The sequence below is a fragment of the Clytia hemisphaerica genome, unplaced genomic scaffold, assembly GCF_902728285.1.
Source record: "Clytia hemisphaerica strain Z4C2 unplaced genomic scaffold, Clytia hemisphaerica genome assembly, whole genome shotgun sequence".
Taxonomy (NCBI): domain Eukaryota; kingdom Metazoa; phylum Cnidaria; class Hydrozoa; order Leptothecata; family Clytiidae; genus Clytia; species Clytia hemisphaerica.
This window is the reverse complement of record NW_027104166.1, coordinates 1,778,473-1,799,006: the sequence shown is the minus strand read 5'-3', so window position 1 is coordinate 1,799,006 and position 20,534 is coordinate 1,778,473. Positions and strand designations below refer to the sequence as shown.

Genomic DNA, 20,534 nt, shown 5'->3' with positions numbered 1-20,534 from the left:
CCTCTGGAAAAGTTTGTCGATACCCTGTGTATGATTTAAATGGAATATAGGCCATTTGCAGATTTTGTAGATCGGGTCCGACTTTTGTAGATCGGGGTCCGACTTTTGTAGATCGGGGTCCGACTTTTGTAGATAGGGGTCCGAATTAGGGTCCGATTTGAGGTCCGAAATAGGGTCTGGGGTCAGGGTCCAAGGTCCGGGTCCAGCTTTTAAAGTATGCCCTAACTTACTTTCGGCTGCCGTTTAAGAAACATAATACCGCGAACTTTTGTTTTCCGTTTTTGGGCGGATCACTACTTCTGCGTGAAACACAAAGCTACAGTAAAAATCAGGGCAGACATTCAATCAGTTCAGAAAATAAGGAACGAAGCACAAGGTAACAGTTTATTTTGTTTCTATTGATAGCAAAATTAGAGACACTAAAATACTCCCTGTGTAACTTTAAAAAATTACATTGAAAATTAAATTTCTTAGCTACAAAACTCTTCTGAATTTATATTATGCACTCTTTGAATCTCATCTTAACTATTGCATGCATACACTTGGCTTCATCAAACGTGATTATATCAACAGAATATCCTCATTACAAAACAAGGCCCTTAGATACATGCATTTCAAAACCCAAAGAGATCACACAGCACCTCTCTTTATTCAATCAAAAATTCTCCCTGTTGAACCTCTAATTATTTTAAGACACTGTATTTTTGCTCTTCAGGTAATTCAAAACAAAGCACCTAAGTATTTCAATGGTTTTATTCTTAAACTTGGTCAAAATCATGTACATGGTACAAGATCTACTAAACTTGCCCTAACCCTCTCCAAGTCAGTGACTTATGGTTCTAATAATCTTAAAAACTCCATGGCTAGAAGTTGGAATTCCATCACACCTAAAATCAATCCTTTTAACTCTGAATCCATCTCTCCTAACTCTTTGAAACAACACATCAAATCCAAAAAATTATTTGATTTATTATAAACTCTATTTTAGACTGGTATCTGGATTGCACTCAAACAAACCCAACAAATATAATGACAAGTGGCAACTGCTCTAAACTAAACAAAACTCTAAATCAATCACTCTGATCACTTTTAAATTCTCACTTTTGTCCTTCATGCGTTTCTTATCTCTCACCCTTGACCACTCTTTCTCTCCTACCTCTCGTGCAGAGTACCCCCATTTTTCCCTAATCCTTGTTTCAATAAACTTTTACAATGAAAAAATTTCTTAGTCCGATTTAGCTAAGTGGAAACACCCTTCCATAACTAACTAATTAATTATTTTTTTTAGGTTTTTTTCTTTTCTTTTTTAGTATATTTTAGCTTTATCATATTTTATGACTTATTTCCTCAAAAATGTAATCAAACTTTCATCTCATTTTTGACATTTTCTAGGTTACAACAGCAACCATTTTTACTGTTGAATATTTTGAAATTGATGTTTGTATCATGAATTCCATATGTGACTAACGGACATTTCCACTGTTTAGCAGGCTAGAAGTCAAGCTTGAAAATAGGAATAAAACTTCTTTTGGTGTGGTAACTATCAGTAGGGGTCAAAGTTTCAAGAACCATATAAAACTTTTTCTCTTGACTTTCACTTGGTCAGAAATTGCAATTAATAGGCCCGTGACTAACGGACACAAAAATTAACATCTAAAATGGGACACTTTTACAAACAGCTGTAAAGTGCTGAAAGCTACAGGTTGGGTTTTTTGCTTAAATTCACTAGAGGAAAGGTTGAATTTTATGTTTCAAAATTAATTTTGAAAAAAAATTGTCAAAGTAAGAAAATATGACAAAAATTGGGCAAAAAATGCTGTGACTAACGGACATTTAAAAACGTGACTAACGGACAAAACGGTTTTCTAATGATTCTGATGAAGCAATCCAACCATTCCTATATTTGGTGCTTTAGGGGTGAAATGTTATATCAATAGAATGACAAAAGCCTAAAAGAATAGAAGATTTCTCATTTTTCTCTGTGTGGTACCATTCCTGTCAAGTTCATAGATCCCGAAAATTTGAAAATGTTGAAATATAAAGATCTGTTGAGTTTTTATGGGTGTTTTTTGCACTGTATTGTTTCTTTGTTGAATCAGGACAAAGACAGACAAATTGGGTAAGGGTATTTTATTTATTTACTTTGAAAAAGGATTATTCTCCCTATTATGACAACTAGTCCGTTATAGTCACGAAAATGTAAAATGCACACACAAAGAAAGGATTGACTATTAAACATATATCTATGGGTAAAATGGGTAAATATAGTCAAAATAGCTTTAATAAGAACAAAATATATGGTTTTTTAAGCGAATGCCGTCTATTATATTCTCCGAGCTCTGAATTTTAAATCTATTTCGTGACTAACGGACAATTGCCATGTTTACTAACAGAAAACAACTTTTAGTGGAAAAATACTTCATTTTTGGTAAGTTTAGCCTCAAGTTGTTTGCAATAAGGTGTTAGAAACCAACCGTTCTGAAAAAGTGATCTTATGAAAATTTCATCTCAGGTAGGATGATTTTCGTGACTAACGGACACTTCTTGATGAGCCTCTTGTGTGCTACCCACTCAACCTTTAGGGCTAAAATTTTGCACTTATTTTATGGTCATAGTACTTCTGTTTTTAAGACAAAAATAAAAGAAACATGCAGCTTCCCTTGGCTTTCATTGGAACTTTTCTTCTTATCAGTGTGACTAACGGACAGTCGGGTAGGTATGCATAACAGCCAGAAAAAAACCAAATAGGAGTTAAGCAAAGCAGATTTTGATTATTGATATGTTTTCTATAATGGTTGTCAGTACTCTATCACAGATTTGTGTACTGATACAATCATATTTGGATGAAAAAAGTTTCTGGCAAAGTTCTTGGTTTTTTCAAGCAATTTTATATTTTTTTGCATTAAAGGCTTCACCCCAGCACAGAAGCGTGAAAAATGGACTTTAAAGAAAGATTTTCTGGATTCTCACACTTCAACATATGTATATTCAAGAGAAAATGAAAACTTATGTTATTTCTGAATTTGAAATTTTGAGCTAGATGTTAATTTTCTCATGGAATTCATGGTATAGGTTTTTCCATATATTTTCTAGCTTTAGGTAGCTATCCTTATGGCCTTTTCCTCTCGTATTTAGCTATTTTAACTTGTGCTATTTTTAGTATTTTACTTACACCATTTCTGGTGGTTTTTTAATGTACATAGCTCTACCGAGTTTTTAAAAAAGAAAATCATCTAATCTAATCTAAAAAAAAAAAAAATATAGGGTCTTATAGCTTTTTAGGACCCATGACATCTTTTACAGTGAAGTCGGGTAACTTGCATCAGTGGAGGGAAACTTGCATAGCCATCAAATGGCTAACCAATCTAAGCAGCAAAATTTCAAAACAAATCAACTACGCAGTTCCGCTCGTTCCCAGTTCTACTCTACCATTTTTGTTTTGATTTAACTTTGTACCGTCAACTGCTCTAATAAAATGGAGCATTCGGTCAAAACATGGGATGGGACTGTTGGTATCTGGCCTGTATTTTCACTTATATACTGTTATCAAAATCTCTTTGACAACAAATTTGTTTTGATAACTCCATCAAGTTTATTAATCAGTCTGGGAAATCCTCTCAATTGCACGCTTATGTTCCGAGGCCGTAAGCGCGCAATTGCACGGTTATCAAAATGGCAGAATTTTTAAGTGTGTAATTACACGCTTATCGAAATTGTTCTGAGACGGGCGGTATAAGCGGTAAACGTGCAATTGCACCCTTAATTATTCTGACACGCAATTCCTTCCAAAAGCTCTGTTGAATAGACCTTTTTTTAAAGAGGCCACCCTGTTGAATAATTATGTAGTCCAGCAGAAAAACAATGATACAGTCATGCATAATTACTGTATCATGTATATTGTAATAATTATGCATGACTGTATCATTGTTTTTCTGCTGGACTACATAATTATTCAACAGGATGGCCTCTTTAAAAAAAGGTCTATTTTAAAAGCCTAGGGCAGTTTTACTCAAAATTTATCGTAGAAGAAGATTCCGTAAAAATGGATTGCCCGTTAAACCATGCCTTCACCCGAATTAGAGAATTCTGAACCCCTTGAAATCCCTAAGCAATTTCAACCGGGGCGGGAGCTGGCGTAAATTATAACCATGCAATTGCGCGCTTACGCCCTCGGAACATAAGCGTGCAATTGAGAGGATTTCCCAGACTGTCAATCATACTTTCTGTCATAACATGTCACCATAACTTACACTTATAGTGCACCCTTTTTAACTTTTTTGTTTTCATTCAAAATGACCGGACGCTGATTGTTGGAGAATAAGAGAACGTCCGTCGCCTAACCGGCTATCAGCCGATGGGATTAACAAATAGAGAGTGTGTAACTTGCCGCCCGAGTGACGTCCAAACGCTCCATTGATTGAATTCAAAAATAGAACCCCAAAAAATGAGGTTTTCAATCACAGCCACTTTTTAGCCCACAGCGTTGATATTCTTGTGGCTGCTGTGTAGTACAAAATTCTATAAAATAAGGAAATTGATGAGCTTTCCAAAAATGTGGCTCCCTTTGAAGTTGAGTGATTCAGTCTTGAAATATAAGATGGCAAAGTGAGGGCAGCAGGTTTTGTGGCTGTATGTCATGTGGCTCACTCAACGGGTTGGCTTATATGTGCTATCCTGCTTTAAGACTTCAATATTTTTTAACCGTTTTTCTTGGAATTAGTAGTTTGAGGTCTGATAAAGATACTTATGGGTTTAATTTGTGGCTGCAGGGTTTTCAATGGGCTTAAAACAGCTTAAAATGTGGCTTCAATCACTAATTTATCAATTTACAAATTCCAGGTTGGGTTTTGTTTTCGAAATATGAATATTTGCAAAGCCTGATGCAAAACAAACACAATCTGACACAAAAATACAGTGTTATTTTAAGAAAAAGTGTACATTTTGTGGCTGCAAATACCATTTTTTGTACATAAAACCTTCTGAGCTGTTACATATAAGTATTAGTTGGCATTTTTAGGGTTGGCTCATGTGCTGTCCTGCTTTAAGACTTCAATATTTTTTAACCATTTTTCTTGAATTTGGTAGTTTAATGTCTTATAAAGATACTTATGGGTTTAATTTGTGGCTGCAGGGTTTTCAATGGGCTTTAAAATGTGGCTTCAATCAAAGCATATATGAAAAAATCGTCAACTTTGAGCCGCAATTCTAGCCCAGTGACCCAATGATTTTGGTTCCATTTTTGATATTTTGTGGATAAACCCTTTTGCTACGAGTTTCATCTGAAAAAAATGATTTTTACTCATTGAACAAATTTGTGGCTGCTGTTTTATCAACATAGTGTTTTTCTTGATTTGTGCCGCAGTTTTGGCCCATTTTACAAAATTTTTTTTTCAACCTACTTATATCACCTTTAGAACCAATATTGTGACGTTTCGTTTGAAAAGAGTTATTTTTAAAAAGGATATTCAAATTTCTTTATTTTTGCTGTTTTTGAAAACCTCACGCAATTTTTGAATGCCATCCATTGTTTTGCTACTAGTTTATTCTTCTTGGTTCCAAACACTTGCGCGTGTTCCACTACAGATTTTTCATATTTTGATTTAAAAGCCTACTCGGTGGAGGTACGGTGAAATGGTGGCCAAATGGCGTTCCCATTTTTTGTCAGATAGTCCCAAGTTAGAGCAGTTGACGGTATTTTAATGACCAGCCAGGTCATTCATTTGAGGGTTGTGCATGTTAGCTTCCACGGGTCATCCAGTGGTGAGTATTGAGAGGCTTCTGATTGGTTTATGAGTCAGTGGAAACCCCTAAAACAAGCAATCGAATTTTGAGCCATGAAATATAGTTGGTTTACAGAGATGGCAGGTTCCGAAGGTTCCCAGATAGATAGATCACAAATATCATACACAGATATGGGCCATTTCAAAGCATGAAGTATTTATAGGGTTTTTTGTGAAGGGGGTTTTCCCCAGCAGCAAAGGCCTAGGAAATTTTTAAGGACCCAAAAACAGACATCACATGCATGCAAAACCCCTTGAACCCTAAAATTTGACAAAATTTAAAAGTTAATAAAAACTAAAACCAGTTACTTAGGCGGCCATAGAAAAATTGTTCTGTTCGTGTCGCAGTGGTTGTAAAAAATACATGCAGGCGGGCAGGCAGTCGGAAAGATTTCTGGATTTTTTATATTGCTTTAGAAAGCCAATTTTCTTCTTCTGACCAGGGTGGACTGTCTTTTTTGTGTTCTTGCAAATTATAGCTAAATAATGCTGTTTCACTTCTCGTAGTTTCAATCTAATTTATCGGTGTTATTTGTTTTGTTAATGTGTTCGTTTGTTCTGTAGAGAAGAGCTAGAGAAAAAGCTATACATTAAAGCACAATTTTCTTTTTCCGGATTTTTTTCCAGATTCTCCGCATCGGAAAATCAATGGAGCGGCCAGGTGATGCAAACAACAATTTTTCGATGGCTGCGCAATCGACTATATCCACCTAAAAGTCATCTATATTGTTTTTGAGAGCTCTTTCGATCAGTATAAAACGTAGGCGTCTAAAAAAACGGTCAGAAGTTCTGGGACACTTTCATTATTGGGATATCCTAACTTATTGGGTACAAGATATTCTGGATCGAAAGGAAAAGGAACTTAAAACTTAACAGAACCATCGTTTTGCATAATTCCGCTTACCATACTGCAATTTCACTGGGTCATTAATAAAAAATAGCTTGCTTTGTTCCTGTCACCCCGACTTTGAAAAAGACAAAACGGTCAGTCAGTTGGTCAGGGTAAATAAAATTGTATCATAAATTAACAGCAGGACTTAAGTCAGCATTTGCATCTGCCATCTCGTTTTTACGTTACTTTGAAAATAGCACTCGGTTTCATTAAGTCAAAGTATTTCCGCTTGTTCCGAAAAATGAAAATCAGGAGAAAAAATCTGTATACTGTATACAAACTGGAATTCAGGCTGAGATTGAACAAAAGTCTGCTCAAGCACCTTTAACTACGCTACATTTTCTACGCTACAAATTTGTAAACAGGGGAGAGTGATGTTGAAGCTTCAACCACCAGATCGGCTTCTATTTATTGTAAAAAAATGAGATGAGGCCTGCAGATTAAGTTTCTATGGCCAAAAATTAGATTTTTTAAGCAAAGCTCCTCCTTTGGGGTTGCCCGAAGGAGGTTATTTGTTTACTCTCCAGACTTACCTAAAGCAGGTCGCAACTTTAAATCCCATGTTGAGAATTGCTTGTTTTAAAATTGTGAGATTTTCATTATATTATGCATGTCAGCAATTTTTTGTTTTAATTGCACTGTAATGTCTTCAAAAGCTTTGCAAAAATGTAGTTAGTCATCATGATGTCTTGTACCAACTACATGTCCCCCTGATATAATAGAGGAGTTTAATTTTGATCTGTGATTCTTTATTTAAATTCCATGTGAAGTCACTCAACATTAGGTCTCCCAATTTCAAATAAGATGTATGATGTATTGGGTAATAGGGGTATCAGTAATTTCAAAATTATATTCTTTGGTCATCTCATAGCTGTAATGAATTATATTTCTTTTTTTGTAGGTAACAAAAGGGTGAAGGTTTTAAAAATTTACCTATTTTCTTATTTATATAATGCACAATTAAACATCCATTGTTCCCAGAAGCTGATATTACTATGTACAATGAATAAATTTCTGAAGAATTCATTTTTAACAGTTATTGGGATACTATTAGTGCTCTTTACCACTTGTCAATCATGTCCAAAACAATGTGATTGCTCACAGTTTAAATGGAAATGCAGTGCCCAAAATATCACTGATGCAATATTATTAAGAGACATTGCCAATGTTAGTAACCCATGGACAGCAAAAGGGTTGATATTGAAAGACAATTTAATCACTCATTTCCCATCGGAATATTTTGTCAATTTTACAAATTTGACTGAAATTGACCTTACAAGAAATTTACTAACAAAACCTCCAGCAAACCTATCTGTTTACATTCCATCAATTGTTAACTTATGCATCAGTGAAAATATAATCAGGGAAATAACCAAAAATGATTTTATGGGATATCAAAATGTTAAAGAGGTAAACATTTCAAACAACATAATTATGGAACTGGAATCTGGTATTTTTAGCAACTTACCAAAAGTACAAAAGGTTTTCATAGATAACAATTCTATAAAACTTTTGAAAAATGGGGTCCTTGATGATGCTATGGAACTTCTTTGGATCAGTTTTAATGGGAATGGAATTGAGAAAATTGAAAAGGATGTCTTTAAATTACATGTGAAGTTAGATAGACTGTGGTTCAATAACAATAACTTGAGTGAACTTCCCGAGGGTCTACTAAAAAACCAACACTTGAATCGTTTGGAAATGCAAAATAACCAATTTACAGACTTTCCAGCAAATGCTTTCAATTCGCAATTAGTAAAACTACTGAATAATAGATTGACAACACTTCGAAAAGAATGGTTTCTTTCCTCGCCAGATGATCTTGATGTTGAAGGAAACCCATTACATTGTGACTGCACATTGTACAATGTTATACAAGCTCTTATCTCTGATAACAACAAATTTGATATATTTGGTAATTGTCGATCACCGCCACATGTGAAAGATATTTATGACGACATTCAGACTAAAAACAAGCTGAATTGCACTACCTGTTCTGTGAATAATTGTCAGAACAATTCAACATGTCAAATCATAAACGAGACATCATACAATTGCTCCTGTTCTGATGAATTTGAAGGAAGATTTTGTCAGTATGAGAATCAATGTCTACAAAGTCCTTGTGGGAATAATGGAACATGTTTGCTGTCTAATGATTCATTTGTTTGTAGTTGTATGAACGAGTTTGGGGGAACGAGATGTCACTTAATCCAATTATGTTACTCGGATAAACCATGCGAGAATTCAGGGCAGTGTAATGTTCACAAGGGGACTACCATGAACACTTGTACTTGCTTGTTCGGTTATTTGGGGTCACGTTGTCAAATAAATTTGGGTTTCATTGTGTTGGTTTGTTTGATTGTTTTTGCAACTCTGATTGTGGTTTGTATTCTTTGTTTTTACAAACCAAAACATAGTGATATATACATTGTTGAAAAAGGACATTTACTATCAAAGATTGGTGTTGATAATCCAAGTTTCGGATATTCTGGCCAAAGTAGTACATCACAAAATTAAAGATACCTGAAGATAAGGTTTTATTTCACTGAAGATTGCCATCCTGGATGGCATGAAACTTTGAGTATAAAATTAAACTAAATCGTTTTCTTCACTCAAACTAGGATACCTGACAGTACCTGAAGATATTCATAAAGTAAAAAATATTTATTTATTTATTTTATTTTATTTTATTTTATTATTTAAATTTTTTTTAATGAGAGATTTGAATTTTCTCTTGCCTCGTTTCCAAACTTGAGCATTTTTATTAATAATAATGCTATACAAGTGAACCGCTCTTTGTTTGGTTTACAATTTTCTTAAGATAGAGTTTTCTCCTAGGGCTCCCCCTGACTTTGAATTTGAAGTTTGCGTCTTTTATATTGAAGTATTCATTTGTTTGGCTTTCATACACCACTCTTTAATTGTCTTCCTTTCACTTTTCACTTAGTCTTCTGTTACCCGGAAGGGCAATCTTACTCCATGTGATTGCTCTTAACAGTATTCTTGTCTTCTTCGTTTGCAAATCGGAATTTTATTGGTCGATAGCGTTTCTCATCTCCTCTTTCTTTCCAAAATTTTCCGATTCTTTGAGTTTTTTCATTTTCATTCTTTATATTCCTTAAGCGTCATATCTAAGATGTTTTCATTTTTTGATATTCTTCGTCGTAGATTTTGGCGACTGCTGCGTAGCTTTCTTTTCAATGCTGTCATCCATTTTCTTTTCTATTGTTGCCATTCTGATATCAAAACTATCCTTCATTTCACTGATCTTAGTATTAACGTCTTTGAACTTTAGTTGAGTGATTTCTACGTCCTGGGCTTTCATTATGTTTTTGCAAGCTTTTATCTCCTTTCGGAATCCTGAAACTGTTGATGTCTCATGTGAATTGACTCATTCTAATAGATCAGGAGTGATCACGACACAGTTTTGACAGATAAAAGCTCTCGATTTGTATGTTAGACATAAGTGGATTTGATAGACGGGGAGCTTTGAACAAATGTAGTTTACGATTCGATTTCACTTCTTACATTCAAGTGTGTCTTTGGATCTTCCTTCTTCACATGTAATACATTCAGATGGGCTACAAAGGTCGTAAATTGATGCTTGATTCGGTAGTTTTTGTAGATTTTCCTGAATTTTCTCCCATATTTACATCTTTTTACAACACATCCGTTTTATTGATTCGTTTTTATTGAATAGTTTTATTTATTTTATAATATATTTATTGTTTATATCTTCCATTTGGTCATTTGAATCACATAATTGTATAAAAAGTATTATTTAATGTTTCGAAATTTTACTCCCATACTCTTATAAATTGGCCCTGTGTTTGTGATTCATACAATTGTTATACATATTTCCCTTGTCAATCTTTGACAATTTTTTCAGCTGTAAAAACACCATTTCAGTCCTTTATTTTGCTCTATTAGCCTGGTTATTTACCTAATTTTGGGTATTCACTATTGTAAAATACAAGCCCCCCTCCTCATTAATTAAGACATCCCATCCCCGTTCTTTAAAATTTAGAAAAGTTTTCTTAATCCCCCATTTAATCCAACCCCTCCAATTGTTAGGCACTCCTGGAATGAGTAATATTTTATTTTTTCATGAATGTTTCTGTTTGGAGGAATTTGGGAATTTTACAAGGTACCTGAAATACATATTTATATGATAGAAATGTTCGTTATATTCACTTTCTGAATGATAAAATTTTTATTTTTTGAAAAAATCTAAGAAAAATGTCATTCTTATCACACCCCAAAGCTCTTTTAGAATTATCAGTCAATGAAATTACTTTTGATAGAATTTGACTGAGTTGGTGATTTCATGCTTGTTGTTAAGATAATAATGAGTGGAATATTGTTGGCAAATTAGGACGGAACTTCAACTAACCTTATTAATTTTAATTAGCCAATCAGCAAAACCCATCTGCGTTTGAAACTGTTTTGAAATAAGAGTACCTTTCATCTTGATACAAGGAGATTTCTTTTCAATCCAATAAGTTATAGACGCCCTACGAATCAATTAGACCAAATTAAATACTGGTGCTCTTAGCTTGAATATTTTTTCTGAACGAGTTGAATACGAAGGAGTAGTACCCTACAAGCACTGTTAACAAATTTCTGAAAATTCCAAATCTTTCTTGAAATATTTAAAGTCTGTCTAGAGTGCAACCAGTCAGCTAATACCGTCTATTTTTTTTTAATTTAGGATCCGGTCAATGAGGAGCGTACCAGGCAGTAACAATGAAGGGATTTCTATTCATTTTGCTTGTGGTCTTCATCAATTATTCACAAACGCAAACATGTCCTGAACAATGCCAATGTTCACGATTAAAATGGACTTGTGGAGGACAAAACATCAATGATACTGTGTTACTTGAAATTGCCCATACTGGTGACCCACTTACAGCAGAAGAGTTAATACTGAAAGTCAATTTGATTACTAATTTCCCAGCTGAAGCTTTCACCAAATTCAGCAAGTTGGAGATAATTGAACTTGGACAAAATCTTCTGACAAAGCCACCAGCAAATGTATCTGACTACATACCATCTGTCCACCGTTTTTCGATTGATCAAAACAAAATCAGCAAGATTAGCAGGGATGATTTTCTCGGCTACCAAAATATCAAGATCCTTGACATTTTCAGCAACACTCTTACAGAGATTGAACCAAACATTTTTGAGAACCTACAAAACCTCCAAAAGGTCTTTGCAGAGAATAATCAGATTGAAATGTTGAAAAACGGTACACTAAATGGTGCCGAGAACCTGCTGTGGATTAGCTTTGATGGAAATGCTCTTGGTAAAATTGAAAGAGATGCGTTTGCAGCGGCTACCAAGTTAGAAAGGTTATGGCTCAGTTATAATAAGCTGACCTCCCTCCCTGAAGGTGTGTTCCGGAACCAACGGTTAGTGATTCTGAAGATGAAAAGTAATCAATTTACAGACTTTCCACCAAAGACTTTCAATTCTCTATCCGTAGATCTTACCAACAACAGTTTGACAACGCTTCAAAAAAATTGGTTTGCTTTGAAACCTAATGAGCTTTATCTTGAGCAGAACCCATTGCATTGTGACTGTGCTTTATTTAACACCATGCAATACTTTTTTAATGGGAATGATAAATTTTTAATTTTTGGGAATTGTAAAACACCAGCAGACTTGAAGGATGATGATATTTACGAAGACCTTTACCGGACCAACAAACTGAAATGCACTGCTTGTTCTTTGAATGAATGTCAGAATAATTCAACATGTAAAGTTGTCGATAAGCTGGATTATACTTGCGTGTGCTCCGAGAAGAATCAGGGAAGATTTTGTCAGTTCGAAAACGCATGTCTGGATAATCCTTGTCAACATAATGGAACATGTTTGAAAATTGTAGACACCTTTATGTGCAACTGCAGTTCAGGATTTCTTGGAGAGAAATGTGAGATTGAAAAACCTTGTTATTTCAACAATCCTTGCCAAAACAATGGAACATGTTTGAGAATTGTAGACACTTTTATGTGCAACTGCAGTTCAGGATTTCTTGGAGAGAAATGTGAAATTGAAAAAGCTTGTTATTTCAACAATCCTTGCCAAAACAATGGAACTTGCCAACCTTTGGATGAAACTTCAGATAAATATCAATGTTTGTGTGTCGGTGGATATTCAGGACAAAACTGTGAGATCTTGGGAGAAGAGACAAAAATCAAAATTGGTTACATCATTCTGATCATTTTAGTTGCGTTGGCTTTGATTGCTTTATTGCTGGTCATTTTGTATTTGAGACGACGAACAACAAAAAAAGCTGAGATAACCGAGGATACTCCTTTGAAATCTACACAAAATACTTGATCGAGGTGATTTAATGAACAAAAAACTCACTGCCATAGATTTTTACATGCATCAAATATAAACAAAAAGTGAAAAATAAAGTAACAAAAAGCATTTTTTATCATTTATTTTTTAATTAACATTGGTTTGAATTTTATTTCTTATATTGGTTACTATTGAAGGCATTATAATTTGAGCTGCCTATTATTTCCACTAATTTCGGAACAATATTCATGATTATAGTTTCGAAAACACTTTGATAATGGCTTTTTTTCAATGAGATTGCATAAACCTCATCTGGATAAAGAAAGTGTTTTTTTAATTGACCCATTCTTTAGAGAACGTAATATAAACGTAATACATACAAAAATCAGGGAATATCTTAATGTATCTTTCATTTTTGAAACTAATTTCGTTATTATTCTTATATATTTGCTTATTTGTTCATTTTTATATTATCAACTTTAATATTAATATCAGAGGCTTGGGGTTTATTTTGAAAATACATGTTTTTTTTTATAAGCAAGTGTATGCCCCTTGGTCAGGCTCGTGTATGCTTAAGTTCTCAAAGTATCCAGGCATAGTTTATGCTTATTATATGCGTAAGAATCATGCTTATGATTCACCCCGAGCCAAGTTTTTAATGAAATTTCAGAAATTTTGTAAAATTTTGTTCAGATTTTGGGAGCAGTGGAATGTTAGCTAGCTGTGGAATGTCTTATTTTTTACTTGAACTCTATCAAACCTTTTTAAACAGATAAAAATGACCACTTGAAAAATATTTTAGGCTGACATATATGCTCATGTTATGCTTAGGAATTCTGCAAATCTGAGCCTTCATATGCTTATAAGCGTTATGCTTATAAAAAAAAAACATGTATTCACTGAAAATGAAATGAATGTTATTTAAAAAATACAATTAGGAGATAAACACTGATATTTGTTTAGCTTTAGACTTTTCGGTAATTCACATGAACTAAACGTTTTTTTTATAAGAACATCCAAAAATTTTGAATCTTCTGGATGTTCTGTTAAGCCTAAATGTTCTTAAAATGTTCTTATTTTCTTCATTTATTGAGTATTTTGTCCATTTTCTTAAGAAATTGGGTGTTTTAGAGTCTGCGAAGCCTTAAAATGTTCTAAACTTGTTCTTAATATTTTGAACATCGAAGCCTTATGCTCTTACATAGTTTGTTCTTATAAAAAAACGTGTATAGGTTACGTCAAGCCTGGAGTTGTCTATAGTGTAAACTGTCAAGGTTGTCAAGAAAATTTTGGATTTTTGGTTTGTTACACAATTATTTCTTGAAAAAGCCATTTCGTCTTAGCATTGATTGATTCTAGTAAGTATATCTTTAGGATTTGTAATATATTTAATTACTTTTTCATTTGGCATAATTTTCAGAACCTTAGCATAATTTTTTGTGACTTTCTTTAAATATATTTTTTGATCAATTTGTCGACATCGTATTATTTATTGGTTTTAATTTTTATATAATTTTGTTTGGAAGATAACCAACATGAAAACCGTCCTTTTTCCATACTCTTAGGTTCCAAATAAACGCCCCCCTCCCCCGCTTGTTAATTTTTCGAAAATTCTACCCCCGGACCTTATTAGGAGCCCCCACCGTTTATTAATTTTTAAGAATATTTTTAGCTGTCAAAGAAAAGGCTCCTTATTTTGCTCCAAATAACCTGATTTTTGCCTATATTTACCTTATTTTGGGTTTTCAGAAGTACAATTTCCAACCCTCCTCCCCCGGCAATTAGGCCCCCCTTGTTTATTATTCTCGAAAATTTTCCAACCCCCCGTTTATTAGGAACCTAAGAGTAACGTCATTAAGATCTCTTTTCGTGTTCTATTTTCTTGATTTTAATGAAAGTTCGGATCATTAACTATTTTTATTTTGTTTCGACAAACTTTGAAATTGAAAAAGCAAATACGAAATAGCAAATAAACAATTTTAATTATTTTTGAATGAAAATTGTGATACTGCAAAATATTAAGCTTGATTGAAGATTTTGTTATACAGGGTGTCCCTAATAAAAGTATCGAGTTTGAACATGCGATTGAGTAGAAAGTTTTAAGTGTGTATTCACAAAATTGTATTTTAAGCTCTCCTTCTTTTTTCTTTGTCAGTTATACGTTGTAACTACCTTTTGTAATGAGCCTATGTGATGGAGAACGTTATTATATTTTAGCGATAACACACACAAACTTTTCTACTCAATCGCATGTTCAAACTCGATACTTTTATTAGGGACACCCTGTAGAAATTGCATTGACACGATTGATGGTTGTGATATTATGGTTGGTAAAACTCTTGGTTTTTTGGTGATAAATGCTTACACTCGTTATGGGTCCTCTACCTTTTTTTATAAGAATGGTGTTTTTCCATTTCATTATGGATATTCTTAACTTTTTTGGGAAAATTATCCTAAATTTTTTTAACGGTATTCTTAGTTTAGACCCAAAAAAAGTTCAACATGTAACCATAGTCCGTATAAAAAACCCTGGTCTGAAAGCCTTTTGTTTCTTTTCATTGTTTCTTACTTGAACTTTCGTTTAAGAAATTAATTTATTTTGCTCACTTTTTGATCATGTGATTAAATCTTAAACCAATCCCAAGAGGAATAATTGGTAACGTGATCAAAAACTGAGCAAAACGATTTTTATCTTTTGATATTAACAAAGGAAAAAGCTAACAAAAAGTTAAAACAATAAGCTTCCAGACCAGAGTTTTTTATACGGACTGTATGGATGATGTAACACATACGTCAAGATTCTCTTTTGAGAATTCTCATACTTCTGATTGACAGTTCCTCCTTACAGTAATTATAAATCTATCTCTAACACAACAAAATCTATTTTCAGCACAAAAAGGGAGCAATGTTTTTACTCGTGTCAACTCTGGTGTTGTTTCCAGCGATGCTTGGACAATCCTGTCCTGAAAAATGTCAATATTCACGTTCAAAGTGGACTTGTGGTGGACAGAACATCACTGATCCCACAATACTTGAAATCGCTAACTCTGGTGATCCACTAACAGCAAAAGAGTTGTTATTGAACGTTAATTTCATAACCCATTTCCCAACGAAAGCTTTTGCTAAATTTACAAATTTGGAGAGAATTGAACTTGGTCTAAACCTTCTAATGAGTCCACCATCTAATGTATCTTTGTATATTCCTTCTGTGAAAGTGTTATGGATCCAGCAAAACAGAATCAGAAAAATAACAAAAGAAGATTTTGAAGGTTATCAAAACGTCACATACTTGGATATCTTTAAGAATCTGATCACTGAACTTGAACCAGGGATATTCCAAAACATACCCAAATTACAGACAGTACTTGCAGAGAACAACCAAATTAAACTGCTGAGAAATGGAACCTTTGACAATGCTAAACAACTACACAACGTTAGCTTTGCTTATAATAACATTGAGAGAATTGAGAGAGAGGCCTTTTCTGGTGCGACTAAGTTACGAAAATTATGGCTCAGTAACAATCAACTTGTTTCTCTCCCAGATGGAGTCTTTCGAAACCAAAAGCGGTTATCAATGTTGCGTTTGGAGGACAACAAGTTGACAGCTTTTCGATTGGAATGGTTTAGTTCACTGACTCAAGAAATTGAGATCGTATTGGACAATAATCCTTTGCACTGTGACTGTCTACTCCACAATGCTATTCACACCTTTGCTATTGAAAACAAGAATTCAGAAATATTTGGCACTTGTCAGACACCATCGAACCTAAATGGTGATGATATTTATGAAGATATCTACGAGAAAAACAAGCTGAATTGCACTGCCTGTTCTGTGAATAAATGTCAGAACAATTCAACATGTCAAATCATAAACGAGACATCATACAATTGCTCCTGCTCTGATGAATTTCAAGGAAGATTTTGTCAATTCGAAAACGCATGCCTTGTTGATCCTTGCCAAAATAACAACGGGAAATGTTTGAAAATTGAAAACACTTTTAAATGTAACTGTAGTGCAGGCTTTCTTGGAGTGAGATGCGAAATTGAAAAAGCTTGTTATTTCGACAGCCCTTGCCAAAACAACGGAACTTGCCAACCTTTGGATGAAACTTCAGATAAATATCGATGTTTGTGTGTCGGTGGATTTTCAGGACAAAATTGCCAGACAAAAGCCGGTGGAAACCTCTTATCAATTTCAGGCGTAATTAAAATTGTGACAGTGGTGTCAGTAGTGTTGCTTGCGATGATTTTCTTGGTGGCTTTTCTCTATAAGAGACATAGGAGAATAGCAGAGAGGAGAAGATCATCCAGGGCAAGACTTCTTTTCGTTCGAAATTTGGTGGCCTGATTACTGACATTGTTAGATTACAGAATACATATTATAACTTACAGCAGGACAAAAGTTTAATAATGTTTGATAATTTTTATTGGTTTACTAGTCGAGAAAATGTGTATTGTATCTGAAATAAACTTAGTTTTGATGTGAAGATTATTTTTTCTATAGGAATATTTTATGAGTTAAAATTTATTATAAATATAAATCCTTTGTAACTCTAGATGCCGTCTTGAAAACTGTTTTGCCAGGTGTGCGAAACCAGACGATAATTGATGACAGCTTTGTTTTGACAAATATTAGATGTAGATTTTGAAATAATGATTCATTAGTCTTGGCAAACTGCAAAGTGTGAATCATTATAGTAAATAAAATGTGAAGTACATTGAAATTAGAATTGAATGTTAACTGCAAACAAATAAGAATCATGGAGCTGTTCCAGACTTAAATAAAGTGAAGTGAAGGACGTTGCTAACGAGAAAAGGCTTGTAACTATTGTGTGTGATATAATATGATGAAGTCGTTAATTTTCATCCTTAGTTTCACAGTGTGCTGGACGACAGCCATCACTACAGCTAAACAGAGATGTCCACACCAATGCCAGTGTACCAGAAGTAAATGGACTTGTGAGAAACGAAAGATCGTTGACAATGAACTAGTGGAGATCAGTCAAAATGGGGAACCTTCTCAGGTGACAGAGATACTGTTGAATAATAATCGAATCACCAACTTCCCTGCTAATTTATTTGTCAATTTCACAAAACTGTTCAGTATTCAATTGAGGAATAATGAATTGACAAAGTTGCCGGAAAATATAACAATTCATATCCCAACACTACGAAAGTTATCGCTGGGTAACAATCGAGTTCACGTGATCAGGAGAGAAGATTTGATTGGTTATCAGAACCTCACCACGTTGGATCTCTTCGGTAATGGTATCACTGATCTTGAACCGAACCTTTTCGAATATGCACCCAATCTGGAAGAACTTTACTTCGAATCAAACAGAATCAAACACTTGAAGAATGGAACTTTGAATGGTTTGAGGCGGTTGCAGAGCTTGAGTTTTGCAGATAATCAAATTAAATCTATCGAAGGTGGAGTGTTCCAAGAATGCACTTATATTGAGAACCTTTTCCTTGAAGTAAATGCTTTGGAATCGCTTCCAAAAGATCTTCTCAGTTTTGCAACAATCTATAGTCTTAAACTGTCGGATAACTTATTCACCGATGACAGTTTCAAAGAAGGCTCTTTTGACGTGGCCGAAATATATCTGAATGATAATAAATTAACAACCATCAAATCGGAATGGTTTATATATTATGAAGATCGAATTCTTGATATAATTGAGGTGTGGGGTAACCCTTTGAATTGTGATTGTCAATTCTACCACAATTACAGATCGTTAGAGCATGTTAGTATCAAAGGAGAATGCGAAACACCAACCAGCTTAAAAGAAACAGAAACTAAACTCTTCTTAGAGAAAAACTTGTTAAATTGCACAATCTGTTCTTTGAACAAATGTCAGAATAATGCGACATGCCAACCCCTTTGGAATCGATACAAATGTGTGTGTCGAGATCAGTTTTATGGAGAATTTTGTCAATTTCAAGATCAGTGTCGGGGAAACCTTTGCAGAAATAACTCGACATGCCAGCCCAATGGAAATGAGACATACATATGCCTGTGTGGAGACAAATTCTTTGGAGAATTTTGTCAATTCAAAGATCAGTGTTGGGGAAACCTTTGCAGAAATAACTCGACATGCCAGGCCAATGGAAATGAGACATACATATGCCTGTGTGGAGACAAACTCTTTGGAGAATATTGTCAATTTGAAGATCCATGTTTTGATCAGGCTTGTGCGAATAATGGAAGCTGTCAGCAAATCAAGAGTAATTGTTCGGAGATAAATGTTCTACATAAAGAGTGTGAACGATATTCTTTCAAATGTAGCTGCAGTTCAGGATTTCATGGAGAAAAATGTGAAATGGAAAAAGCTTGTTATTTCAACAACCCTTGCCAAAACAATGGAACTTGTCAACCTATGGATGAAACATCAGATAAATATCAATGTTTGTGTGTCGGTGGATACTCGGGACAAAACTGTGAGATAGAAAGAGGAAAAACATCCCAGGAGGGAAACGCTCCAGATCCGGTGCTAAGGAAGCCAGTTTTGATTGCCGTTATTGTCACTTTGACGTTGTCAGTTTTGAGTGTGGCCGTAACTGTTTATCTTTGCTTTCGTCGGAGAAAAAGACGAGTCGGTGTCGTTTAATTTGACGACTTAACGTGATAATGATGGACTCTGCAATACGAATACGCGTTTTCTGTATGTGATGGTAAGCAGGATAGAACAGCTGAGCAATTTTTGTTGACCTTCCAACAAGGCGTTAATTAGTCTACCCGATAAAATGGACAAATAAACTTACAAAATAGATAGGATGTATATCTATAGGGTCTGCGATCCAGACTAGAAGGGAGGGGAGTTGTACCAAACCTCAATCTCTTTTGTTGTTCATATCACAAACACGTTCCCAAACCGTAACGTTCAAAACCAGGCATAAAAAACACAAATCTGTTAGTGTTACCAGGGATATGTAATAACGAAGCTGGATGAAGGACGAGAATTCCTTAGTGGATTGCTTCTTTGTCTTTTCTATTGTAAACTGTTCATAATCTGATAATAGAAATACATCTCTGTCAGTCTGTATCCTTGAGTGTTCTGTTTTTATAAGAAAAATGAAGCAGACAAAGTATTGATGCAATACGCCTGCACATTCTTTGCTATGATGTTTCCGCTTTTCATCAAAATGATATTTGCAGAAGATAGCCCAAAAGCTTCCTTGTAAATGAAATCTAATTTTATCAGCGGTTGTTATGAATTTGAGAAGCTTTCATGATTCCTCTTTAAAAATTTCGGATGTAAATATTTTGACAAATATTGTTTCAATACACCTTTTCGACCGTAGTCGCACGGGCATTTTTTTGTCCGCTTTATCCCACTAAAACCGTCTCAATCCTTTTTTGACGCATTTTTCTATTGTCTATTTGTGCGAAAAAAGGACTGGGATGGTTTTTTTGGGATAAAGCGGACAAAAAAATGCCCGCGCGACTACGGTCGAAAAGGTGTACATATTGGCTTGAAATTTTTTCCATAATCAGACATACCGACTCGCTATCTGAAAATATCAGTTAGAGAGCGAGGCACGTAGCTCGGTAT

The 20,534-nt window shown here is 34.4% G+C and overlaps 3 protein-coding genes across 3 annotated transcripts; all 3 read left to right on the top strand.

Moving 5' to 3' along the window:
- The first annotated feature begins 278 nt into the window (after positions 1-278).
- LOC136814172 (protein slit-like) lies at positions 279-19,602 on the top strand. The gene is made up of 3 exons (XM_067070685.1): positions 279-376; positions 11,384-13,011; positions 17,832-19,602. Exons 2-3 carry the CDS (start codon positions 11,419-11,421, stop codon positions 19,587-19,589), a joined length of 3,351 nt encoding a protein of 1,116 aa, XP_066926786.1. The 5' UTR covers positions 279-376; positions 11,384-11,418; the 3' UTR covers positions 19,590-19,602.
- LOC136814281 (slit homolog 3 protein-like) lies at positions 7,989-9,305 on the top strand. Its single transcript, XM_067070804.1, has one exon. It carries the CDS (start codon positions 8,059-8,061, stop codon positions 9,187-9,189), a length of 1,131 nt encoding a protein of 376 aa, XP_066926905.1. The 5' UTR covers positions 7,989-8,058; the 3' UTR covers positions 9,190-9,305.
- LOC136814278 (protein slit-like) lies at positions 15,875-17,346 on the top strand. Its single transcript, XM_067070802.1, has one exon. It carries the CDS (start codon positions 15,884-15,886, stop codon positions 17,324-17,326), a length of 1,443 nt encoding a protein of 480 aa, XP_066926903.1. The 5' UTR covers positions 15,875-15,883; the 3' UTR covers positions 17,327-17,346.
- Positions 19,603-20,534: the final 932 nt, after the last annotated feature.